Below are 26,734 nucleotides of genomic sequence, written 5' to 3'. Positions count from 1 at the left end.
GACCTCCAGAATTATAAGTTGCTAAGTTGGTAATTACAGTAGTAATGAAAGAGGACTTCGACTACTTCCATTTTGACCTCAGTCTGTATTTTCTAATTAATTATATTCTTTCCAGCTTATCTCTTAAATCAGGCAAAAGACCTCGCAGGCAAAGCATCCCCTGTTGTGAGCCAAAACTACTGCCTCAAGCAAAAAAGGACTGCCCTGAGCCAGCAAGACCCAGAGTGATTGACCCCAACACGTTGCTCTGACCTTCACTGCCTCCCTGTGTATACCTACGTGACCTTTGTCTCACACTTTCTTTATATAAACCTAGAAGTAGCTTCAGCACTTTTTTGTCTAAATGTTTTTATTTGAAACAAATAGTTGCACTGAGCAAGAGCTTACTTTCCCCACTCCAAATTAAAACAGAGTGTAATAGGGGCAAACGTCATTTGGCAGGATAGTTCCAGTACGTGAACATCCTTCTATTCACTGTGTCTGGGGCAACTTTATTCATCAGCAGTCATTCTTACACAAAATATTAACCCCAAAGTACCAATGTCACACAAAAGGAAGTGGTCTTAATTTCATATGTGGGGCTGTATGTTCTATAAGTGCCAAAAGGTAGAAGCACAAACACAACCCACTCTTTAAAAAAAACTAAATAGTTCAAAGAATTTTCCATCCTCCCCCTTACTCCCATAATAAAAGGTAGTGCTGGGTTCTGACACCCAGATTTGGTTTTTATCCTGGCCATTTACAAAGTATTTCCCCATCTGACTTGCATTATTAGGGTTATGGATAAAAGTTCATTCACTTTGAAGAGAGGTGTGTCTACTCCTTCCTCCTCTTCTTGCCTTCATGCTCATGTTCCTTGGGGGGGCTGCTATCCGAGGGTCTTTTAGAGCCACTGTGCTGTTTGGCCTCTTCCAACAACTTGTCCAAACCAAAAGGATCTTCCTCAAACTGAACTGGTCCTTCTCGGCCTCTTTGCCTACGGTCTGAACTAGAAAACTCCTTATTGGGAACAAATCTGTTGGTCTTTATTCTGGCTTCTAGGTCATCACCATACATGTCCTTGTCCAGATTTTTACTGGGCCTGTAAATATTTTGGGCCATATCTTTACCACCTCTCCAGGCTTGATCATAAATGTCGTAAATTTCATCTTCTCCACCTGCAAAACCACTGTCCATACCCTTGGACTGGTTGAAGAGCCTTGGTCATACTGAACTTCATTGGACATCCGCGGATTGGGCACACCACTAGCGATGACTTCACTGATATCTCAATTTTCATTTATCTGTAGTTTTGACCTCTTATCAGGAACTGCCCTGGAAAGATTCTGGTCGTGCTGTCCTCTTTTCACCTGTCATGCCGGATTTCATCCTTCTCACGTGCCTCCCCATCCTCTTTTTCCACATGGGTTTTAATCCCAGCTCTTCTCTCTCTAGCTTTCTGGACCATTTCTCTAAGTTTCTCTTCATGTTTCTCCTTTTCTTTTCGTGCCGTCCTTCTCTCTACTTGAGCACGTATTTCTACAGCTTCATGAGCCTTCCGATCAGCAATATAGAGGGCTTCGGCCAGCTTAGCAAAGTTCTCATTGATGTGAACTGTCTGCAGGCCTCTTCCATCAGCAGCCAGACATTTGTCTAATGGAATTGTATACCCCTTTACATCTTTCCAATTTGAAATACAAGGAGGAATCTTCCATTCTTGTTGCTCCTTCACAGTCATCTTTCGGCTAGGAGAATACATGACAGGTGCAGGAGGAGAAGGTGGTCCTCTGGGAATTTTCTTATTCATCTTGAACCTTGGAGGCTCCACTGGATCTTTCTGCATTTCCACCATCCGAGTAACTCTCTGTTTAGCTCCAGAGTTGAAAGCCACTCCTTGCTGAGATGGTGTGTATCAAATATACTGAGCAGGAGCCAGTTTATCAGCAGCTCAAACTGGCATGGCTGCAGCAACCTTCTGTGATACAGATTTTTCTAAGGCTACTCTTGTCTTTTCTGTTATCTCTTTAATGGCTTCTTCATCAGGTCTTTGCAGATCTGGATCATCTGCATTCATGACTTCCTTGGGAACCAGGTCAGTACCCTTGCTATAAATGACCTTGTCTTTTGACTGTCCTTGCTGAGCAATTGCATCATATTTAATTTTTCCTTCAGCATCCACCTGAATGGCCAGTGTATTTGACATTTTTTTCTTTCATCGCATATCCAGTGGATACTGGGCCTCATGGATCTCTGGAAAAGCATCTCCATTTTGGATGCTAATAATTGAGGTATCCAGCCTTTCCTGTATCTGTATTGGGGAAGTTATCTTCAGGACAAGACCAGTGAAGTCTGTCTTGATCTCTGGGAAATTGCTTTTTCTTCAGCCTTAAGCTGGTCCTGAGATAGCTAAGTCAGTGCAGGTAAAAAGCTGGTGAGGCCATCTTCTTCTGCTTAAGCTTCAGCACTTTAAAGACAGTGTTTGAGACACCAGCCTGCTGTCTTCCCGGTGTCGGCCCCACAGAAATCCTTTCTCGTTTCACCACCACTTGTATCTTTGCCTTTGGATTTTGTCACTGGAGAGTGGCTGAACTTGATCTGTCTGGGGCCCCTGGAGCCAGGTGCTCTTGCACCCCTGCACCTTGCTTAAAATAAAAGGAAACTAAAACTTGGAGGATCCCTGGGTGGCTCAGTTGTTTAGTGTCTGCCTTCAGCCCAGGGCATGATCCTAGAGTCCTGGAATCGAGTCCCACATCGGGCTCCTTGCATGGAGCCTGCTTCTCCCTCTGTCTGTGTCTCTGACTCACTCTCTCTCTGTCTCTCGTAAATAAATAAATAAAATCTTTAAAAAAAAATAAAAAATAACATAAAAATAAAGGGCACCTGAGGATCCAGGCACTCCTAACTTCAACCTCATATTCTTGTTCCCTCATCCACTGTGAGTTAGCCACAGTATCCAAGTACTTTCCTGCCTTGGGGCCTTTGCAGTTGCTGTCCCTCTGCTAGTAATGCTCTTCCCCAGCTCTTAAGACAGATCCTTCAGATGTCAGTTCAATGTAACCTTCACAGAGAAGACTTCCCTGACCAGCCTTCAAGAGGAGGCCTCCTTTTCACACCCCTACTACCACATCCCTGTTTATTTCTCTCCTAATATTTCTCACATCTAAAGTGATTGTGGGGGATCCCTGGGTGGCTCAGCGGTTTCGCACCTGCCTTTGGCCCAGGGCGCGATCCTGGAGTCCCGGGATCGAGTCCCACGTTCTCCCTCTGCCTGTGTCTCTGCCTCTCTCTCTCTCTCTCTCTCTCTATCATAAATAAAAATACATTTTTAAAAAATAATAAAAATAAAGTGATTGTGTTGGGGTGCCTGGGTGGCTCAGTCAGTTAAGCGTCTGCCTTTGGCTTAGATCACAATCTCAGGGTCCTGGGATCAAGTCCCACATCAGACTCCATGCTCAGCGGGGAGCTTCTCCCTTACCCCTCTCCCCTGCTCATGCTCTCTCTCTCTCTCTCTCTCTCTCTCAAATACATAAAATCTTTAAAAAAATATAAATAGGGATGCCTGGGTGGCTCAGTGGTTGAGCGTCTGCCTTTGGCTCAGGGTGTGATCCCAGAGTCCCAGGATCGAGTCCCATGTTGGGCTCCCTGCATGGAGCCTGCTTCTCCCTCTGCCTATGTTTCTGCCTCTCTGTGTCTCTCATGAATAAATAAATAAAAATCGTTAAAAAATATATAAATAAAGTGATTGTGTTGTGGGGGCACCTGGGTGGCTCAGCCTGTAAAGTGTCTGACTCTTGGTTTCAGCTCAGGTCATGATCTCAGGGTTGTGATATCAAGCCCCATGTTGGACTCTGTGCTCAATGGGGAGTCTGCTTGGAATTCTCTCCCTCTCCCACTACAAACCCCCCCCCCACCACCACCTCTCGTGCCTAAATAAAGTAATTGTGTTCAGGACACCTGGCTGGTTCGGTACAGAGCTTGCATCTCTTGATCTCGGAGTGGTGAGTTGGAGCTCCACGTTGGGTATAGAGATTACTCAAATAATCTTTAAAAAAAAAGTGTCTTCATTTTGATCTTGTTTACTTGCTCATTGAGGTCTTCCTTCAATTGTCAGTTCTTCAAGAGTAGGAATCCTACTGCCTTTTTCATTGCTATGTTCCTGACACCCGGAACAGTGCCTTAGTACCTAGTAGATGCTTAAGAAACACTTGCTACATAATGATTGTGCATCAGTTTGAATAAGGGTTACTATTTTAGCTCCAGATGTGTTGTCAAAAGTAGATTCTTTTTCTGATATGAGAGAGGCTTGTAATCTAGGCAGACTCACAAAGTATCTATAAAGCACAGGCAGATTTTTAATATCATTTTCCAAGACTAGGAAGAAAGGGGAAATCACTCAGCCAAAAAGGGGAAGTGGAGGGTTGGAATGTCTCACCACCGAGGAAGAGGAGGATGGGTGGAGTCAGGGCTGCCCTGCCCATGAAGTACATTCATGTGAACGCTGAAGACAGTATACTGACACTTCTCCTTGCCAGCACTATGCATCAGCATGCGTATGATCACATTCTAGGGTTGAGTCCCCTCTGACATCTATAGTGTGAACTCATATACCCAGGAGTTATTCACTGGCAAGCATAGTGGAGGGAGGAGATGAGACCTTCAGTGAACCATGTTATATGAACCCCATTGACTTTAATGTAATCATGTAGGAGCTGCTAGAGGGAACCTTTTTTTTTTTTAAGGAATGTGATTTTTTTTTTTTAATTTATTTGAGACAGAGAGTGAGCACACACACAAGGGGAGAGGGCCAGAATTTCAAGCACACTCCCTGCTGAGCCGGGAGCCCTAAAAGGGCTCAATCTCACAACCCTGAGATCATGACCTGATCTGAAACCAAGGGGTGGTCACTTTACCAACTGGGCCACCAGGCATCCCCAGAGGCAACATTTTGAAAAGTATCCTTACTATAGAATAATTCAGTATAACAAAGGATTACCTAATATAATGGTATCTTATCCACTTGGAATAAACCTATCAGTACACCAGCCCCCAGCCACACATATTCTTTCTGGGTGTAGAGGCCACTTTTTGTCAACAGGATTGAACAATGGGATGTAGGAAGGGCCCACAGTGACCCCTTGCCTGAATACAGAAAGACCCATCAGAGGACCCACCTCAAAACATCCCTAAATGACCTATAGATGGGCTACCAACAACCAGGCACTTACCAAAAGAGGCAACATCCTGTCGGCGCCACACCTCCTCACCTTTCCTCTTTAAAAACATCCCCCACCCACTGTCTCAGGTGTAGGTCTCTGCTCCCTTGTAGGGGTATTTAGCTAGCTCCTTTGTTCTGCCTCAGGTGAATTCATTCACCTCCCAGCTACCAGCTTACGCCTGATGGGAGTTGCCCAGCATTTGGGCTGGGGCTAGGGTGAAAGACCACCCCAGGTGGTGAGTGTGATGGTCACCTTCTCAGTAAGAATGTTCCTTCTCTTTCTCCCTATCCACTATCTAGACTGTCTGCTGATTGGATCTGGCAATGATCCATTGAGTAGAGCCTGACCCTCAAATTTCAGGAGAGTGAAGGATAGTGTGCACCCTTTTTAAAAGATTTCTTTATATATATTTATATTTTTTAGATTTTAGTTATTTATTCATGAGAGACACACACACACACACAGAGGCAGAGATACAGGCAGAGGAGAAGCAGGCTCCACGCAGGGAGCCTGACGTGGGATTCCATCCCGGGACTCCAGAATCCCGCCCTGGGCCGAAGGCAGGCACTTAACTGCTGAGCCATCCAGGGATCCCCAAGATTTATTTATTTGAGAGAGCATGTGCAAGAGTGGGGGTGGGGGCTGAGGGAGAAGAATCTCAGGCAGACTCTAGACTGAGCACAGAGCCCAACGTGGGGCTTGATCCCATGACCATGAGATCATGACCTGAGCCCAAACCAAGAGTCAGATGCTTAACCCACTGAGCCACCCAGGTGCCCCCCATGTGCACTCTTGCTGTGGGAGCAAGTGGCACCAGGATCAGGAATCTTAAAATGGAGACCTCCCTTTCTGGGCATAATCTTCCCCCAGGGATGCCATATTAAATTACTACAAACTGAGTGTCTTAAAACAATAAACTTAATTATTCACAGTTCTGGAGTCTGAAAGTCCAAAATGAGGCTACCTGCACAGCATGGGCCCCCAGAAGTTTCTGAGGAAGGCTTTTACCTGGCCTTTTACATCATCTGGTGTCCCCCAACATTCCTTGGCTCTCCATCTTTCCTCTGTGTATGTCTCTATATGGCTTCTCTTCTTATAGGACACTGGTCCTTGGGGTTAGGGCCCACCCTAATCCAGTATTATATCTGGAAAGATCATATTCCTTTTTTTTTTTAAAGATTGTATATATTCATTTGAGAGAGAGAACGAGAGCAGGGGGAAGGGCAGGGGCAGAGGCAGAAGCAGACTCTCCCCTCCACCCCCAACAGGGAGCCTGACTCAGGGCTCCATCCCAGAACCCTGATATCACAACCTGAGCCGAAGGCAGACACTTAACCTACTGAGTCAATCAGGCCAGGCACCCCTGGAAAGATCTTATTTCTAAATAAAGTCACATTCTGAGATTTGGGATGGGAGGGGCATGAGTTTTGGGTGGACACTGTCCAAACCATTAGACTGTTTATAATCATGTATTTGGTGTGTTGCTGTTCACACTCTTGCTCTAATTGGTTATTGGCAAGTTAGCAAGCCCTAATGTGTGGATCCTAAATATGATTACGGTACATACTGGCCCTTGCCACCTCACCATTGGACTATAGGTTTAACGCTAGTATTTTGACACTGTTAGGATGTGAGCTGGCCTTCAGTGGGTTGCAAGCAGCATTTAATAGCTGATATCAATAAGAAGCTGTGACAAGGGTGCCTATGTGGCTCAGCTGGTGGAGCATGCAACTGGTGGTCTTGAGGTCATGAATTCAAGCCCCATGTTTTCTTTTTTTTTAATTTTTCTTTATTTATGAGTCATAGAGAGAGAGAGAGAGAGGCAGAGACACAGGCAGAGGGAGAAGCAGGCTCCATGCACCGGGAGCCTGACGTGGGATTCGATCCCGGGTCTCCAGGATCACGCCCTGGGCCAAAGGCAGGCGCTAAACCGCTGCGCCACCCAGGGATCCCTCAAGCCCCATGTTGAGAGGAGACTTTATTTAAAAAAATAAGAAGCTGTGTCCAGAACTGAGATATAATTTACAAACATACTTGCTCTACAGTTCACACCCTGTTACGCATATGCTTTACAACAGACCTGATTAGTACCAGAATCATAACAAATAAGCATATTCCTTAAGTTTTTGATAATGTTGAAGTGTATCCAATCACCAGGGTTATATCAAGACTCCCATAAAATGTCCATGGCACAGAGTCTTGCCAAGCAGGAAGACAGAGACATAGCTCCATCCATTGCATTTTTTTTTTTTTAGATTAAAAAAAAATGTTTTGTTTTGTTTTTAAGTAAGCTCCACGCCTAGTGCAGAGCCCAGTTCAGGACTTGAACTCATAACCCTGAGATCATGACCTGAGCTGAGATCAAAGATCAGATGCTTAACTTACTGAGCTACCCAGGTACCTCTTTTTTTTTTTTATTTTTTTTATTTTTATTTTTTTTAATTTTATTTTTATTTATTTATGATAGTCACAGAGAGAGAGGGAGAGAGAGAGAGAGAGAGAGAGGCAGAGACACAGGCAGAGGGAGAAGCAGGCTCCATGCACCGGGAGCCCGACGTGGGATTTGATCCCGGGTCTCCAGGATCACGCCCTGGGCCAAAGGCAGGCGCCAAACCACTGCGCCACCCAGGGATCCCTTTTTTTTTTTTTTTAAAGTAATCTCTACACCCAGTGTGGGATTCAAACTCACAACCCTGAGATCAAGAGCCACATGCTCTACTGACTGAGCCAACCAAGTGCCCCTGTAGGAATATATCGGCTGTTTGAATAGCTCTAGGGTGTCAAGATAGTTGGTTATTATGTAATTTAGACCAGTTATTTTGCCAGAACACTGTTCCATTTTCTATTTATTTCACCCGGGGCTATGTTTAGGTGTTTCCTTAGTAACCCATTAAACTTTTTTTACCATTCCTGCTGCTGTAGGATTATGAGGCATCAGATTTTCTTCTTCTGGCCTAGACCCATGCACTTACTGTAAAGTTTGTTTCCTAGTTTGATTCTGTGACTAGGGAGGTTCCATAGATACTAGTGTCTGTATGTGTGGCATCGTGGCTGTAGCATCTAGGTAACCCCCAGCCCTGAGAAGTACCCACTACAGCCATTTCTGTTCTCCTGGTGACCCAGTCCTGGCTTCAGCATATCCTATCTACCAGATTATCTTCTGCTAGCTCTTCAAATTGTGTGCCCCTTTATCCTTTAAAAAAATTTTTTTTAATTTAAATTGAATTTGCCAACATATAACACCCAGTGCTCATCCCATCCAAAAATATGGAACACGTCATGAATTTGTGTGTCATCCTTGTGTAGGAGCCATGCTAATCTTCCCTGTATCATTCCAATTTTAGTATATGTGCTGCCGAAGGAAGCACGTATGCCCTTTTTTCTATTGTCAACTGACACAGAAAAGGCTGGCAGATTTGACAATGTTTTAGCATGTGCGGTTTTAGGACTACCTTTCTCCCTTCATCCTTTAATTGACAAATTTGTGCCCAACTGTCCATCTGTTTGGGGAACCCATCTAGCTACAGTGTTGTCAATTAACCATTTTCAATGTTATACTTCTAGTTCATTTATCTTTTCTTAAAAAAAGGATTTTTATTTATTCATTCATGAGACACACAGAGAGAGAGGCAGAGACACAGGCAGAGGGAGAAGCAGGCTCCCCGCAGGGAGCCCGACATGGGACTGGATCCTGGGACTCCAGAATCACGCCCTGAACCTAAGGCAGATGTTCAACCACTGAGCTACCCAGGCATCCCAATTTGTCTACTTTCTTTTTCTTTTTCTTTTTCCTTTTTTTTATGATAGTCACAGAGAGAGAGAGAGAGAGAGGCAGAGACACAGGCAGAGGGAGAAGCAGGCTCCATGCACCGGGAGCCCGACGTGGGATTCGATCCCAGGTCTCCAGGATAGCACCCTGGGCCAAAGGCAGGCGCCAAACCACTGCGCTACCCAGGGATCCCTATTTTTATTTTTATTTATTTATTTATTTTTTTTCTATTTTTTTTTCTACTTTCTAATTGTATTTTGCTTAGTGAGTTTTACCTTTCTAGGTGCTGAGACATCATCTCCTGTTATGTAAGATTGGCTAAACCTGATGTATGTTCTTCCATATTGGTTTTCTCCCTACTGATTGTTTATTAGACAATTATTATTTTATTATTTTTTCATTTGGGGCACCAAAGTATTAGGCCTTTGGCTACTGCCCATCGGTCATAATTCAAAATAACTTCAGGATGTCCTTTGCATACGTTCTGACTTACTGGCAGTTATACTGATTTTATTTATTTATTTATTTATATTTTTTTTATACTGATTTTAATTCATCATATTGAGCTGCCTCACCTGCCCCTCTGCCTGCCAGGTTTCTCCTGTGGTTGCATTTAGGGCTGCAGCCTTCCACTCGTCTTGTGGTATGAGTGAGGAGGCACTCCTTTCCTCGGGCCATCACATGGCCTGTGCCCTCGTGTCAGCTCAGACCAGGAGGGTGGCGGTCCAGGTCTTCCCCACCCTCTCTGCTCATGGGGCAAATCTAGCAAAGGCCGAGATGCTGTCTTCTCAGTGGAGGACCTTGCTTTGTCCTTTTTCTTATGTATCATTTCCATTTAGGTGAATAGGACTTTGTGCTACCCACTTTGTTTGGTCAGCACCGAATCTAGCTCATACCAAGAGGAGTTACTTCGTTCTTATTTTGGGGCTATCATCAGTTCCACTATACCCTGTAATGCAAGGAATGTAACCAGTATTCCTTTTTGTTAGGTTAGATTTTTTTTTTTTTTTAGATTTTATTTTTAAGTAAGCTCTACGGTCAATGTGAGGCTTGAACTCAACCCTGAAATCAAGAGTCCCATGCTCCTCCGATTGAGCCAGTCAGGTGCCCTGTCCCCTTATTTCTATCGGGTTAATTTTCTGTATCAGAAAATTTCTTTGTCCAGTAGGCTGAAATAGTGCTATGCATGACCCTCAAAGTCTAACCCAGAGTGACCAGGCAACATGACCATGAGTCACTGAAATCTCGTTTTCTTTTTATTTTTTAAAGATGATATTTTCTGGATTGGTGCCTATTGGCCTATGTTGTATGACTTACATTTTATTTAAAAATTTTTAAAGGTTTTATTTATTTATTCATGAGAGACACAAAGAGAGGTAGAGACCTAGGTAGAGGGAGAAGCAGGCTCCTCAAGAGGAGCCTGACGTGGGACTTCATCCCAGGACTCCAGGTTCATGACCTGTGCCAAAGTCAGATATGCTCAACCACTGAGCCGAGTTCCCTCTTGTTTTCTTTAGTACAGGTGCTCAGGATGATGATGTTGTGCCGCCCTCTTTAATTCATCTAAGGACCTGTGTTGTTTGATCCTGTGGGAAGTCTTGGGCTTTTTCTCTACTGATTTGACATTTTGTAAAAGAATATTTAGCATGGAATCTGTTTTCCCCGATAGTCAAATAATCCTATCAATTTTAGGTTTTGGGTTTTTTTAAATCCTAGACTATGTCCTTTATGTATCTATTGATTCTGATGTGATGCTCCCTCTAATGACTAGATTTTACCTAAAATGTGAACTAAAAACCTTTTTTTAGGCTTCTTTTTTTTTTTTAAGATTTTATTTATTTATTCATGGGAGAGAGAGAGAGAGACAGAGACACAGGCGGAGGGAGAAGCAGGCTCCACGCAGAGAGCCTGATGTGGGACTCGATCCAGGGTCTCCAGGATCATGCCCTGGGCTGCAGGCAGCGCTAAACTGCTGTGCCACCAGGGCTGCCCCTAAAAACCTTAAAAAAAAAAAAATTCATTGGAGAGAAAGCGAGTATGAGCAGGGGTGAGGGACCGAGGCAGAGGGAGAAGCAGGCTCCCCGCTGAGCAGGGATCCTGATGTGGGGCTCAATCCCAGGCCTGAGATCATGATCTGAGCTGAAGGCAGACACTTAACTGATTGAGCCACCCAGGCATCCCTGAATATCTCAGGATTTTTTCTGTTCAACTTATTGTATGTTTTCTATCTCTCTAATTATGATATCATGTATGTAATCATGTAAAAGAGAGTTTAACATTCTCAAATCCCTGCAAGTACAAGACTATTTTATTTCATGTCCCTGGACTAATTTCTGAAATATCTATTGTTTTCTTTGCAAAGTGGCCTGGTGATCTGGAGGTACTGGTATTGCAAAAAAAACATGTTATTAGGATCTGTGGAAGACGTGTGTTTTCTTGGATATGTAGAGACCTTTTCTGGAATTGGATGAGGGCTCCCCATACATTTATCTTGTAATTTTGTACATATGGTTTTATTTTGCGCATTATATTTTACTTTTATTTCTATTTCCGCTGTCACTATGCATCTTCCTTCCAGCCGCACCAATAACTTGTAGGGGCTCAGGTCTGCCTAATTATACCTTCTTTTCGAATCCTGTAAAAATGATTGCGATCTCATTATCTCATCCTCGGGTTCTGTAGTGTAGACGATGAATAAGCTTGGCCAATATCTGGGTAACCAAAAGAGAAAAACTATCTCCTCACATAACTCAATATCGAGAAAGGTTTCTTAATACTGTTGTCATGGAATGAGCGTGGATTTAGACGTCAGAAAGACCCTAAGTTCTGTCCCTTTGGGCTGGCTATTGAACCTGAACACCTGCTTGGCTTTGGGAGATGTGAGCCTGCTGTGACCAGAAGGGGGCACTGTCCCAGTTTGCCCAGTAAAAGCTACAAGGGAGGAGGGAGGAGGGAGGAGGGAGGAGGGCAGGGTGTGTGTGTTTGGGGAGGGGGGCAGGCTCTCCCAAGCCTTCTAGGATCTGTGCCTGCTTCCTCTTCTGCTGAGAACACTGCGGAGCCTCTCTCCACCTGCTGAGGTCCTGTTCAGACTTCAGATTTCAGGTCAGAGGATCCCTCCTCTCGGCAGCCAGGCCGCTTCTCCATTTCGTCGCTACATACCACACCTCTACAGAGTACTCAGTGCCTGCGTGGCTTAGCTCCTTCATCTGAAAAATGAGGCTGGTCCTCATACCTAGGTCCTGTTACTACTTTGAAGAATGAATGAACAGACACATGAAAACAATGCCTGGCGAACAGAAAGCATTTGATAAATTATGATTAATTTATTGTTAATAATAATTTTCGTTAGTAATAATGATCATTTATTCATTTTATTAACACTTGCTCATTTTATTATTCTCTGCCTTCTCTGCCCTGGCTGAAGCTGGCTTCACCCTCTCTGTTCCCACAGCCCTGGCTCTCATAATGCTGAGTTGTAGTTTTGTTTTGCTTGTCTGCTAGGCTCTGAGCCGCCTAAGTGCAGAAGTGTGTCCTTTACCACTGGACACCAGCTCCTAGCACAGGGCCAGGCACTTTAGGACTTATGAGGCCAAGGCACGTATTAGGAATCAAATTATGACTCAAGGGATGATGTAATAAGAAGAGAATTGGGGTCTGGAGCTCTAAGAGAATGGGCAGGCCTAGATCTATCTCCTGCCTCCTGGGCTACTTTCAAGGCCCTAGGCTTGGATTTAGATCAATGAATAGTTATTTACTAGTAGCTTATCAAACTGTAAGCTGCAAGAAAGAATGACAGATGAGGGGCGCCTGAGTGGCTCAGTCGGTGAAGCGTCTTCCTTCTGCTCTGGTCATGATCCTGGGGTCCTGGGATTGAGCCCCACTGCAGGCTCCTTGTTCAGCAGGGAGCCTGCTTCTCCCTCTGTCTGCCACTCCTCCTGCTTGTGCTCTCTCTATGACAAAAAAATAAAATCTTAAAAAAATTTTTAAAAAAATTTCTTCATGAGAGACACAGAGAGAGCGAGAGGCAGAGACACAGGCAGAGGGATAAGCAGGCCCCATACAGGGAGCCCGATGTGGGACTCGATATCCCGGGTCTCCAGGATCACATCCTGGGCCAAAGGCTGTGCTAAACCGCTGAGCCACCCAGGCTGCCCAATAAAATCTTAAAAAAAAAAAAAAAAAAAGAATGACAGATGAGATGTGACACCCTTAATGCAGAAGCAGCAGCCCATATTCCAGATTCACAGAGGATCTCAGGGAAAGAGCCCTTAGAAATGATTCAGTCTTGCTGACCCATTGGACAGAAAAAGGACACATCAATTGAACAGGACACTTACCCTTTTCTACAGTTACCTGAACATGTAGGGAAGACATCTAGGACTCAGACCTGAGATGCGGAGCCCCTGGCTTCGGATGGAGCTGCCACCAGTGCCAGCCTCCAAGTTGAAGGGCATCCCAAGGCCACCCAACCGCCGGTTTCTAGGATGCACAGTGAGGTTCCTCGTCCTTGTATTGGCTTTGACTGCCCCCTAGGGGACATTTTTCTTCAGACCCATGGGTGCATTCCTCCAAGAAAAAGGGTTGGGGCCCTGCCCAAGCCTCCTGGTTATCTTCTCTCCTCTGTCTCTGCTCACTCCCATGACAGACTCACCCTGTTGTGTGGCTTTACACACCATCCACACGCCAACTGCTTCCCAAACTGTATCCCCAGCCCTCACTACCCCCCCCAAACTCCAGAGAGCCACTTGTCATCTCCGCTGGGAAGTCTAACCCTCATCTCAATCAGAATGTGTCCAAAGCTGAGATCCTCATCCTCCCCATCCCAGTTATGGCAACGCCATTATACCAGATGCCAGGCTGAAGCCCACGGTGCCATCCCTGACTCATCTTTCCTTCACACAGAAGTCCAACCTGTCAGCAAATCCAATTGGCTGCACCTTCAAAATATATCCAGAATCTGACCACCTCTTGCCATCCTGCTTCAGGCTACCATCATTTGTAGACTTATTAAAAATGGCTTCCTATCTGGTCCTCTAGTATTTGGTTCTGCTCAGTGGTTCTTGTCTCATTTGGAGAAAAAGCCAAAGTCCTGGGACGTCTGGGTGGCTCAGCGGTTGAACGTTTGTCTTAGGCTCGGGACGTGATCTTGGAGTCCCGGGATCAAGTCCCACATCAGGGTCCCTGCATGGAGCCTGCTTCTCCTCCCTCTGCCTATGTCTCTGCCTCTCTCTGTGTCTCTCATGAATAAATAAATAAAATCTTAAAAAAAAAGCCAAAGTCCTGACAATGATGACTTATTGATCTAACTCATCTCCTGTCACTCTCCCCATCACTGCATTCACTCCATGCTGTTGTTGCCTGTATCGGGCATGCTCCTGCCTCAGGGCCTTTGCACTTGTTTTTCCTCCTGCCTAGCATGTTCTTCCTTCAAATAACTACATGGCTGGCTCCCTCGACCTTCAGATCTTCACTCAAAAGAACCTTCTCCATGAGTCCTAAGATATCCTATCAAAACTTCAACATCTGACATTTCACATCTCCCCACCTTGCTTTATGTTTTTCCTTCTTAATATTTATCACTATTTAATACACCACACCTTCGCTCATTTATCCTCCATTGGAATATAAGTTCCCTAAGAATAGAGTTTTTGTTTGTTTCCTGAAATATCTCCAATGTCTACAACAGAGGTTAGTGATATTTGAAAAAGGAAATTACATCCTTCCTTTGGTTTTTTAATTTTTAAATTCTTTTTAAAATTATGTCCAACGTAGAGCTTGAACTCACAACCCTGAGATCAAGAGTCGCATCCTTCACCGACTGAGCCAACCAGGCACCCCATGACAAACATTGGTCTAATAACAAATTTTGGAAAAACCTGAAATGGGCCAAGCCCTTTCTTTTATACACAGAGAAGTTAAACCCAGCAGATGAGAGGTCATGTGCTCAATACTACACATTTTTCTTATTTTCTGGATGCCTGCTCTGTGCCGGGCACTGTGCTATGACCCGGGGCTCCAGAGATCAACAAGACCGTTGTGGATCACAATTTTAGTGGGGCCAATGGATCATATACCCAAGAAAGAAGTAAGCCAAGTAACTGGAGTGAGTGCCGAGAGAATAAATTGGGGAAGATGGGACTGAGCGACAAGGGGTGATGGCACCGATTCAGACTGAGAGGTGGGCTAGGGAGTGGGATCTGAGGAGGGGACATGTGAGCCAAAACCCAAATGACCTGAAGAAGCCAGTCATGCAATGCTATGGGAGAAGAGCACTCCAGGTGGACAGAACTGTGAGTGAAAAGGCCCTGAGGTAGGGACTCCTGGTCCAGTGCTCCTTACCACTTGCTGCCTCTCTGGGGCCCTGAGAACCGCCCTGTGATTGTCCTGGGCCTCCCTCAAGCTCAGCGCTAAGCTGTCAGCTTACCCAGAGAACAGCAGTTCTCTGAGGCTGTGGGTCCCCCTCCCAGAAGCCTTGTGGGTTAACCGGATCTGAGTTTCCTGGTTCCCGTCTGGCAGGGGATGAGTGGACATTTTCACTGCCTTCGTTCCCCAGGCTCCAGCCTCAGCCCCCAATCTCCATGGCAACCCTAGACACAATCCTAATCTGAAGAAGGATCTGGAGCATAAAGACCACTATAAGGAGGCCAGAGGGCTGGTGGACTCACCTCCTCTTGCTCCTTGTGTCCTGCCAGCCCGTCTGCTGGGTCCCCACACCCTGGTCTCCCCAGGGACATCCAAACTGAGGATTCTGCAGGTCTGCGCCACTGCTGGGCACAGCGGGGCTATGGAGGCCTGTCCTCTGCAGCTGCTTCTGCTGGGGGCGGCTGCCTTGGCTGCATCTGCTCTGGAGACAGGTGAGCATGGGGGGGGGCTTGGGGGGGGCTTGGCGGGGGCTTGGCTGGGGCAGGCAGGAGATTCGATCCTACCACCCTTAGAGACCGTTTCTCCATGATGGGCTGGGACCCCCTTGACTTGAGGAGGCTGGGAAGCCCTGTGCCTGGTCTTGCTTGGTGCCCCCAAGTCCAGAGTGTGTGCGTGTGCATGTGTGTGTGTGGCAATGGACAACACCGTGGGTGTTGGGGTCAGACAGTCTGGGCTCACACTCTCACCACCTCTTCCTACGTTTCCACTCTTGACATCACCGCCTCAACTCTTGGAGTCTGTTTCCTCAGCAGCAAAGTGGGAATAAGGGACCTCACCCCTTAAGGGACTATTATTATTGTGCATATGAGATAAGCGTGCAAGTCCTTCTGCACCTGGCACATAGAAAGCGCTCAATTCACTCACTCTCCAAACCTCCCTCCACCCCCGTGGGCGTCCAGGGCAGCCCCTGGCTTTAGTAGGTCTGCGCAGATTTGAGAAAATGCCTCCACGTCCTAGGCCCTGATGGTGGATTTCTTCCCCAAAGACCCACATCCTGGCTGGTCCTCAAGACCCACAGGTGCCCCTACTATGTACCAGAAAAGCCACCTCCTCTTCTCCATCCTTACAGAAATTAGAGCTACTTGGATTATTTACACATTAACTCATTCAATCCTCACAACAACTCTGTAGTGTGAGGATGTTTTGGGATGTAAGTTACAGACACCAAAGTAATGAGGCTTAACCCATGAGGGACATTATTTCACTTAAGAGTGGCCATAGAGGATTCCAGAAATGGTTAATTTAGCAGCTCAACCATGTCAGTACTTCTCCATGAATCTCATGACCTCACCCATGCAAGACGGCTGCTACGGCGCTGGCCATCACATCCTCAGTCAACCACTTTTGAAAGCAGGAAGAAGGAGCCTCCTCCTCACATAGCTCTCTCTTTTCTTTCTTTTTTCCTCTTTTCCTTTTTTTATTCAGAGACGGAAACCTTCCCTTCAGTAAACCTCTTCAGTCTCATTGCCCAGAATCAGGTGGCATTCCAACAAGCCCTACAAACAGAATTAGGATGACAGAGCTTAGTTTAGGCACTCCCGGTACCAGGAGGGCTGGTAGGCTGCTCTCCCACAGCTGAGAGATATTAGGGTTTTTATAGGCGCAATAGGGAAAGGCCTGGGGTGGGCAGGTGCCCAGTTCCGTCCACCCTCTCCTCCAACAAGATGCTAGCAACAGCTCACATTTCTGTGACACTCATGAAACGCCACGCACCGGCCTAAGCACCGAACCCTTACCTGCCCACAGTCCTCCAGTTCCAGAATATGAAAAGCTCTGGAAGACCAGAAGTCCTTCTTAACTAATTTACTGGCAGCACCTGACGTGAGCTGAAGGAGGCTGTTTCTTGTCTGTATTTGTCCTGCTCGGGGTTATGTCCACAGACTCGCTCTAGAAAATGGGCTTGATCACCAAGGGCTGCAAACATAATCTCCTGCACACACACCGCGTTACCTTTCTAAAATCTGGAAGATTCTGAAACACGTCCCGGAGTCTTTCACGAAGAGGCTGGGGGCCTGACTTAAATCACTCCCCCCTCCCCCCAAAGTCCCGAGATGGCGCGAGCGTCCCATTTTGCCGACGGGGAAACTGAGGCCCGCGGCGGGCGAGTGGGGCGCGCAGGGCCGGGCGCGGGCGGCGCGGTTCCAGGGCCGGTCTCTCCCCCGCAGCCGACCTGGCGGCCCGGTGCGGGCGGACGTGGCAGGGGGCCGGGCTGCTGCTGCGCTCGCACGCCGCCTCGCGCTCCTCCTACTTCGTGGCCCGGGACGCCGACTGCGCGCTCTGGATGCGGGCGGCGGCCGCCGGCGACAGGATCCGCTTCCAGTTCCGCTTCTTCCTGGTGTACAGCTTGGCCGCGGCAGCCCCGGGGTCCCCGGCGCCCCCCGCCAACCCCGCCGCCCCCGCCGCCTCCGCCGCGCCCGCCGACCCCTGCGCCCCCGGCTCGTACGTGCAGTTCTACGAGGGCCCGCCGGGGGCGCCGCGGCCCCTGGGCGCCCGGGTGTGCGGCCGCAGCATCCCCGCCGCCGTCGCGTCCTCCGGGCCCGTCCTGGGCCTCCGCCTGCGCACCCGGGGCCGCCAGCCCCGCGTGGCCTTCGTGGGCGAGGCCACCTCCTTCCGGCTGGGTGGGTGCGGGCGGGGCGGGGCGGGGGGAGCTGGGGGCGGGGGCAGGGGCCGGGGAGGGCGGGGGGGGGGCGGAGGGACCCCCCACGAGCGCGCTCCTGGCAGCGAAGGTTCCAGAACCCCGAGCCCGGCCCGTGCGTCCGTGCGTCCGACTGCCGGGCCGTGAGCGTGCCAGCCCCCACCAGCGCCTGACGCCCGCGCGCACGCTCACCCCGCACGCTCATTCACAACGCTCATTCACACCACCGCGCACACACCCTGCACGCTCATTCACCACCGCGCACACTCACCCTGCACGCTCGTTCACCACCGCGCACACTCACCCTGCATGCTCGTTCACCACCGCGCACACTCACCCTGCACGCTCGTTCACCACCGCGCACACTCACCCTGCACGCTCATTCACAACACCGCGCACACTCACCCCGCACGCTCATTCACACCACCGTGCACACACCCTGCACGCTCATTCACCACCGCGCACACTCACCCTGCACGCTCGCTCACCACCGCGCACACTCACCCTGCACGCTCGCTCACCACCGCGCACACTCACCCTGCACGCTCGCTCACCACCGCGCACACTCACCCTGCACGCTCGCTCACCACCGCGCACACTCACCCTGCACGCTCGCTCACCACCGCGCACACTCACCCTGCACGCTCGTTCACCACCGCGCACACTCACCCTGCACGCTCGTTCACCACCGCGCACACTCACCCTGCACGCTCGTTCACCACCGCGCACACTCACCCTGCACGCTCATTCACAACACCGCGCACACTCACCCCGCACGCTCATTCACACCACCGTGCACACACCCTGCACGCTCATTCACCACCGCGCACACTCACCCTGCACGCTCGCTCACCACCGCGCACACTCACCCTGCACGCTCGCTCACCACCGCGCACACTCACCCTGCACGCTCGCTCACCACCGCGCACACTCACCCTGCACGCTCGCTCACCACCGCGCACACTCACCCTGCACGCTCGCTCACCACCGCGCACACTCACCCTGCACGCTCGCTCACCACCGCGCACACTCACCCTGCACGCTCGCTCACCACCGCGCACACTCACCCTGCACGCTCGCTCACCGCCGCGCACACTCACCCTGCACGCTCATTCACCACCGCGCACACTCACCCTGCACGCTCGCTCACCACCGCGCACACTCACCCTGCACGCTCGCTCACCACCGCGCACACTCACCCTGCACGCTCATTCACAACACCGCGCACACTCACCCCGCACGCTCATTCACACCACCGTGCACACACCCTGCACGCTCATTCACCACCGCGCACACTCACCCTGCACGCTCGTTCACCACCGCGCACACTCACCCTGCACGCTCATTCACCACCGCGCACACTCACCCTGCACGCTCATTCACAACACCGCGCACACTCACCCCGCACGCTCATTCACACCACCGTGCACACACCCTGCACGCTCATTCACCACCGCGCACACTCACCCTGCACGCTCGTTCACCACCGCGCACACTCACCCCGCACGCTCGTTCACCACCGCGCACACTCACCCTGCACGCATCGTTCACCACCACGCACACTCACCCCGCACGCTCATTCACAACACCGCGCACACTCACCCCCCACGCTCATTCACCACCACGCACACTCACCCCGCACGCTCATTCACACCACCATGCACATTCACCCTGCACGCTCATTCACACCATCGCATACACTCACCCGCACGCTCATTCACCACCGCGCACACTCACCATGCACTCACGCCACAGCACCTCTCGTACTACACCTACCCCACCTATGCGGCACACTCGTTCACACCACCTCACGCTCATATGCTGCGCACAACCTGCACTTATTCACACAACTCCACACTTGCACACCTGACACCCAATGCCCACACCCACACGTCCTGCACCGTTTCACACAATCCCACACACTGCACACCCAACGCTCACACTGTACACAGCCCTCACAGCCTGCGCACCCTCGTTGACACACATACTCCCACTCCCACACCTGACACCCAACACACACACTCTCACACCGTGCACACCCATTCACATGACCCCACGTTCACAAACCTCACACCTCCACACCCCTACACACTGCACATACGCCACACACCCTTCACACTCATTCACGTGACCCTACACTCGCACACCCATACCCCGACACCCACATTCACACACATTCTGTATGTACATAGAAGCCACAACATTGCACTCATTTACACAACACACATGCCCATGTGCCTCACGCAGTGCAACACAACCCGCATACCTCACAGACTGCACACTCACAGTTTGCATTACACACCTCATACACACAGCACCCCTTTGCACACTTAGATACAACTTACCCAGTCTCAGGTTCACACCGGGCTCTTCTGTCCTGGCTCGCCCCGCAGGTGATTGCGGGGGGCGAGTGGCTGTAAGCCACGCACCCCGCCCCCAAGCACGTTAAGGAAACAGAGGGTGATTAATCATCATTTAGCAAGTGTGCCCTTGCTCTTTGGATGCTGTCTGTTCCTCAGGGCCACGCCGTGCGTGTCTTCTCGTCCTCTATTTGTGGGTGAGACCCAGGCTCGGGGAGGGGAGGGGAGGGGAGGTGCCCAGGCCGCCTGCTCTCTGGAGCAGCGGGGCGTTAGCGGCCGGAGCACGTCCTCTTGCCCAAATGGGTTTAAGGCTTTAGCTCCCGCAGGCGCCCGGCGAGCGGAGGCTCAGCCTGTGTCGCAGCAGGCGCCGTGTCCGGGGAAGGCGAGCAGGCGGCTGCCGAGACTCAGAGGACTCCAAACGCGCAGAGAAGCTTTACCGCCAACTCTGGCAAAACAGCCAGGACTGCGAGCGCCCAGAGCCCAGAGCAGGGCCGTCCGAGCACCCATGGGCTCCCCATGCCCCCCGCCTGCGGGCCCTGGGCAGCCCTTCAGCACTGAGCCGGTCGGGGAGCGCCCCCAGGCGCCCCATGGTCTCTTCGGACCAGGCTCACCTTTCTCCTTCCCGGGCCTGGCGCCTGGTCTGAATTTTGGATGTTATTTAATTATTCAATTTTTAGCGAGTGCGCGTGAGCAAGAAAGAGCAGGGGCGGGAAGCAGGGGCAGAGAGGGAATCCTTAGCAGGCTCCAGGCCCAGCATGCAGCCCGTTGTGAGGCTGCATCTCACGGCCCTGAGATCATGACCTGAGCCGAAATCAGCAGTCCAGCACTTACTGACTCAGCCATCCAGGTGCCCTGAATTCTGGATTTCATTTTTATTTTTTTAAAAGATTTTATTTTTTATTTATGAGAGACACAGGCAGAGGGAGAAGCAGGCTCCATGCAGGGAGCCCGATGTGGGACTCGATCCCGGGTCTCCAGGATCATGCCCTGGGCTGAAGACGGCACTAAACCGCTGAGCCACCCGGGCTGCCTGAATTCTGGATTTTAGATTTTCTCTCTCTCTCTCTCTTTACCATTAGTCTCTAGCTCTGGGAGGAACCATAAATCCTTAGGGCCAAGACCAGTGGTGCCGGGGTCTCCTTTCTGGCTCCTGTTGGCAGTAGGGTGCCCAGGGACCTATTATGTTTTGCAAACAGTTCTTACTGGTGGATTGAGAATGAACCCCGCCCTCTCTCCCTCTTTCTCTCTTTCCCTCCCTTTCTCCCTGTGGCCTTGCCTGCTTGCAAGAGGTAGCTGTCGGCCAGGGAGCCGGGGTGCTACGGCCACTCTGTGCTTAGCAGGATTGGACTTCCGCAAGAAGGTGGCAGTGGCAAAGCCCTGTCACAGCTCTGGCTTCCTTAGATCAGATTTGTCATCTAAATGAAGAAGGGTCCATTTCATATCCTCCGGCCACACACACAGTCCCTGCCACTCACACCTGCAGGCACAGCCTGCCTGCTGCATGCACACCCTCTTACATGGACACCCACATGTGACTCCCCATACACAACCACACTACTGTTTGTGTTTTCTCTCATATTCACTCTTAAGCTTACATACCTGCTATGTATTATTCATTTTCATTTGTAGACGAAAGAAACCCAACTCTGGTTGGTTTAGCCAAAGGAGAATGGGGAGGAACCCCTGGAACAGGATATCAAATTGTTGGTTCAGATACAGCTGGATCCAGCAGTTCGAGTAAGGGCACCTGGGCTCTCTCTTTGATCTCTGTCTTTGCACTGTGGGAGTCTGTTTGGCTTCCATCTCAGGCAGCTTCTTTTTCCACCTGGCAGTAAGGTGACCCTGCAGCTCCAAGACCACGGTCCCCCTTACAGCTCTCACCTTGACAAGATAGCTAGCTAGCATCTTTTCTTACGGTTCTAGCAAAAGTCCCAGGGCCAAATCTGATTGGTCATGTAGGTCATGTGTCCATTTCTGTGGCCAGAGATGGGGCGTTCTAATTCCATGCCGAAAGCAGATAATTGAGTGAATCCACGTTCTGCCGGGGTGAGGAGTGCTGCCAAGGGACGCAAACCAGGACAAGGAGGGCTGGAGCGCTGGGGACACTGGCGTGCCGTTCTCACGTGGAGCTTAGGGGCCTCCTGTAAGGTAATGAGTGCGGACCCGAAGGGAGAGAGCCATGCACTTACTGCTGGGAGGGGATGCCGGGCAGAGCTGATGGCAGGGCCAGGCCCCGAGCGAGGAGTTGCTGGGAGCAGCCAGGCTCGCTGGGACACAGCAGACACCCTCACACCCACTGTGCACCACAGGGTTCATGAGCGGGGGACTGAATTCCACTCTGCTACTTAGGTACAGGCTGTGTCGCCTTGGCAAGAGACCTGAGCTCTCCTGTAGTTTGTTTTTTTTTTTAAGATCTTATTTATTTATTCATGAGACACAGGGAGAGAGGCAGAGACACAGGCAGAGAGAGAAGCAGGCTCCATGCAGGGAGCCCGATGCGGGACTTGATCCTGGGTCTCCGGGATCACACCCTGAGCCGAAGGCAGGTGCTCAACTGCTGAGCCACCCAGGTGTCCCTCCCATAGGATTCTTGTGAGAACTTAAGGAGATGGGGTGTGAGCCAAGTGCTTAGGGCCGTGCCCAGCACAGAAGAGGAACTCCATAAATGTCAGCCATCAGCATCATCTGGTGACCATGCACCTGTCCACCGTGACACACCCACCCATGTTTCCATCCATACACGTGGAAGCAGCCCTGCTGCTCGAAGCTCCCACGTTCCCTCCCCCTAGGGCTGCACATCCCTCTGTGTCACAGACAGACTCAGGGTCCTCATCTCGTGTGTCCCCTCTTGGCCCCAGGATCCTGTGGTGCCTACTTCCGCTGTCAGAACGGCAGGTGCATCCCCCCGAGCCTGGTGTGCGATCGCTGGGGCGTGGACAACTGTGGCGACGGTAGTGACCAGGCTTCCTGGCCACCAGCCAACTGCATAGGTCAGTGATGGGTGTGGCCCGGGGGGGGGCCTCCTGAGCAGTGAGGAGGGGCAGGGCCTCAGTGGGGAGCCCAGAGGTGGAGCTGGGGTACAGAGATAGGCAGGGGAGAATAAGGTGAAGCGGGTAGTGGGGAATCTGTGGAGGCTGGACTGAGGATCAGAGCCGGTTAGAACCAGAACGATGCTGGAGAGGATCTAATCCAGCTGTGGCCAAATGGTATGCTAGTGGTGGGAGCTCTTCCTAAGGGGCATTTTGCACAGAGGACCAAGACCTCCCAAGGAGAGATGCTCCATCTAACTGGACGTGGAGGCCCAGGCCTAGCTGACTGCTGATGTCCCCAGGGGTGGGGAACTTCGAGTCTTACTTTGGAAATCATTCATCCAGTCTGACTCCCACATTTTACGTATGGGGAAACCGAGGCCTAGGGAGGCGAAATGACTTGCCCAAGGTCATAGAGTCCGGGAGGAGCATGACCAGGAATGACCTCTGTGGACAGGGGCCCCAAAAGATCCTTCCTGGGAATCTAAGAAGCCGCATCCTGCAAACAGGGCTGCCATGTACTGTTGAACAGACTGTTCACTGCAAAAACCCACCTGGCTGAAGGGTGCAGTCCAGCTTCCTGGGACCCCACACACTTGCCTCCTAAGTCATTCTCAGTCTCCTTTGCAGGTTCCTCATTATCTCCCTGGCACTCTGTGCTTCGTGCCTGAGGCCCCGTTGCCATACCCTCCTTTCCTCCAGCCTTCACCGCACCAGTTCCCTCCGTGGTCTCCTTCCTACTGCATTGCCAGCTGGACTCGTCTTTGTTTTTTTTTTTTTTAGATATTTATTTATTTATTTATTCATGAGAGACATAGAGAGAGAGAGAGGCAGAGACACAGGCAGAGGGAGAAGCGGGCTCCATGCAGGGACTCCGACGTGGGACTCGATCCCAGGACCCCGGGATCACTCCCTGAGCTGAAGGCAGATGCTCAAGCACGGAGCCACCCAGGCGCCCAGACACATCCTCCTTCTTGGGGAGACGCTCCACTGGCAAACCGCAGGCGCCGGAGCTGGGCCGCGTGAGCTCGTGTCCTTCCCTAGGACTTCCTGCCCTGCGACCTGGGCAGGGGACTTAACCTCTCTGCCTCACTTCCCTTATGAGTAAGATGGAAATTCTGAGAGTAACAAGCCCAATTTTAGTATATGTGCTGCCGAAGCGAGCACTGAGAGTAACAAGCCCAGATGGGTTTAGGGAGGCTTTACTGAGCCCAAGTCAAGCCCTGGAAAGTTCCAAGTGTTACTCTCTTATTTCCCGCTGCAGGTCCCTCGCTGGCGCCCAGCCAGGCAGGGAGTACAGACGGCCCTCCGCCCAGGCCCCTGACGCTCTCCCCGGCTCTCGGGTCTGCAGGTCCCCTCCAGGTGGCCGCCGGGAGGAGCCCCCTTGCAGGCCGGGCCCCCGAACAGCAGGATGCTGCAGCCCCTCCGGGAGGTAGATGTCTCTTGCTTCCCACCTGCTCCCACTCCTCCCACCAGGCAGACGCTCAACCGCTGAGCCACCCGGGCACCACTCTCCCTTTCCTTCTGCAGGTCCCCGGCTCCGGGCCGCGGCGCTGGTCTCCTCGCTGGTCCTGGCCTCTGCGGGCCTCCTCCTGGGCCTCCTCTGGTGCTGCTGTGCCTCCAGCCGGCTGGCCCGGCAGGCTGGCGCCCGTGGCCTCTGCCCCCACTGCAGCATCTGTCCGTGTCTTGGCCAGGTGGCTCCTGGGGGGCTGCAGCCCAGTGGCCCGGCCTTCCAGGGCCAGGAAGGACGTCCCTAGAGGCTGTGGCTTCAGAAAAAGACTGGGCTCTGGGGTCCGATGGACATAGGGTTGTGCCTCAGCCCCAGGAGCGCCGTCTGACCTTGGACAGGTCACGTAACCCTCAGACTCGGTCTGCTCCTCTGGAAAATGGGAAGATTCCTGCCTCCTGGTTGTTGTGAAATACATGGGAGCTAACCGGCCTTGTAGCCTTGCTGGATCCGTCAAGGGTGGGGAGCAGGGGCCTTGCTTGGCTCCCAGAGCTCACCTGCCCTGCGCTGCCCCACCCCAGCCCAGCCGCAGGTTCCACCGAGTCAAGCCCCCGTCGAAGGCGCAGGACACGCTCTGGCGGGGATAGCACCGTTTATTAAGAAAGATCAAGACAAAGACCACAGGAGGGTCCCTTCTAGGACACAGAGGCCAGGCGTCCTGGCCCCACATCTGTGGGCTGCTGGTGGGGAGGGTATGTGCCCCCAGTTGGGCCCTCAGGCTCCCACAGATGGGGCAGGGCTGTCATGTCCCCTTCCTGTCCCTCCCAGTCATGAGTCCTGGCATCCCCCACCCAAGGCACTAACTCTTGTCAACCACCAATGCCCTCCTCCCCCCATGTCCCCTGGGCCTTCACTTCCAGATCAGTGGGGGGGCTATGGGCTGGTGTGGGCGGGGAGACCCTCTCAGTGCTGGGCTCTGCCTGTAGCAGCTCCTGGTAAGAGTTGGGGTGGAGTTTCCCTGGCAGCCCTGAGGCCGGGGGGGGCCCTGGGCTAGGTGTCGGGTGGGGGCGGGGGTGGGGGGGATGCAGGCCAGGAGGGCTCGGTGGGAGGGGGAGGCTGCCAGGGGCAGGTGGCCCAGCTGGCTGGGCAGGGGTGACAAGGGCTGGGACGTGGGCTGGCGGGGGTGTGGTTGCCCGCCCAGGGGTGAGCTGCCTTTTGTTCCACAGTTGGCACTAAAGAGCTTTCCCCACCCGGAGGAGGGTGGTAAAGGCCATGCTCCTTGCTCCAGGTAGCTGGTGAGGCACCAGGCTACAGGCCGCAGTTGGCTCTCGTAGGATTGAGGGCTGCCCGAGGGCTGCTGACCCGGACAGCCCAGCTCTAGGGGAAAGGGGGGCTCTCTACTACTGGTGGTGACAGTTCTGAGCCCACTCAACCACCGTGTATGACCCCAAGTCCTGGCGGCCCTCTGAGGCACCGGCTCCCATCCAACCTGCCTTACCTACCAGCCTGCGGCTTTGCCCAGGTGCGTTTGTGTATGGGGGGTGGCGTGCCCACCCTCCAGTCCAGCCCAGGGCAGTAGCAGCAAAGCGTGGCATTGCCTCAGTTTCTTACAAAATATTCATAATAATATTAATAATAATAATATAGTCGACGCTGTGGGGCTGGGACACTGCCCGGGAGTCCGTCTGGGGCAGGCGGCTGCCTACGAGGGGCAGGGGCGAGTGTTGGCTCCCGCCTGGGCGCCGTGCTGCAGGTCCAGCGGCTGCGGGGGCGGGGCGCCGGGCCGGGCGGAGTGCAGCACCAGATTCTTGATACAGCCCGTGATGCCCGAGGAGAACCTGCCCCCGGTCAGCGTGGTCACGTCGGGAGCTCCGCC

At 51.4% G+C, this 26,734-nt stretch overlaps 2 protein-coding genes, 1 long non-coding RNA gene, 1 other non-coding gene and 1 pseudogene across 8 annotated transcripts in view; 1 reads left to right on the top strand and 4 right to left on the bottom strand.

Moving 5' to 3' along the window:
• Positions 1 to 142: 142 nt before the first annotated feature.
• On the bottom strand, positions 143 to 4,457 carry LOC144313585 (SNW domain-containing protein 1 pseudogene; annotated as a pseudogene).
• Positions 4,458 to 8,456: 3,999 nt separating this feature from the next.
• On the bottom strand, positions 8,457 to 8,563 carry LOC144315059 (U6 spliceosomal RNA). Its single transcript, XR_013380862.1, has one exon. It is a non-coding gene; the product is annotated as a U6 spliceosomal RNA (small nuclear RNA).
• A 3,704-nt stretch (positions 8,564 to 12,267) lies between these two features.
• Positions 12,268 to 17,756, bottom strand: LOC144314757 (uncharacterized). Its single transcript, XR_013380607.1, has 2 exons — positions 17,338 to 17,756; positions 12,268 to 16,883 (listed from the first exon to the last, which is right to left on the bottom strand). It is a non-coding gene; the product is annotated as an uncharacterized LOC144314757 (long non-coding RNA).
• Positions 15,380 to 26,566, top strand: LDLRAD2 (low density lipoprotein receptor class A domain containing 2). The gene is made up of 4 exons (XM_077899238.1): positions 15,380 to 15,818; positions 17,553 to 18,005; positions 23,241 to 23,372; positions 24,676 to 26,566. Exons 1-4 carry the CDS (start codon positions 15,749 to 15,751, stop codon positions 25,215 to 25,217), a joined length of 1,197 nt encoding a protein of 398 aa, XP_077755364.1. The 5' UTR covers positions 15,380 to 15,748; the 3' UTR covers positions 25,218 to 26,566.
• HSPG2 (heparan sulfate proteoglycan 2) overlaps positions 25,494 to 26,734 on the bottom strand; it is a 98,804-nt gene continuing 97,563 nt past the window's right edge. For all 5 annotated transcript variants that reach the window (XM_077899232.1, XM_077899234.1, XM_077899236.1 and 2 more), the window contains one exon: positions 25,494 to 26,733. In XM_077899232.1, the coding sequence (XP_077755358.1) occupies positions 26,561 to 26,733 (173 nt within the window). In that variant the 3' untranslated portion in view covers positions 25,494 to 26,560. The remainder of the gene's footprint in view (position 26,734) is intronic.

Source organism: Canis aureus, chromosome 5, assembly GCF_053574225.1.
Source record: "Canis aureus isolate CA01 chromosome 5, VMU_Caureus_v.1.0, whole genome shotgun sequence".
Taxonomy (NCBI): Eukaryota; Metazoa; Chordata; class Mammalia; order Carnivora; family Canidae; genus Canis; species Canis aureus.
The sequence above is the reverse complement of the archived record's forward strand: the minus strand, read 5'-3'. Positions and strand labels throughout refer to the sequence as shown.

Excerpts from the sequence above, each read along its gene's own strand:
- LDLRAD2 (XM_077899238.1), top strand. The coding sequence starts at position 15,749 with ATGGAGGCCTGTCCTCTGCAGCTGCTTCTGCTGGGGGCGGCTGCCTTG. Across the intron at positions 15,819-17,552 it reads TGCATCTGCTCTGGAGACAG|CCGACCTGGCGGCCCGGTGC; the intron begins GTGAGCATGGGG and ends TCTCCCCCGCAG. Across the intron at positions 18,006-23,240 it reads GGCCACCTCCTTCCGGCTGG|GATCCTGTGGTGCCTACTTC; the intron begins GTGGGTGCGGGC and ends TCTTGGCCCCAG.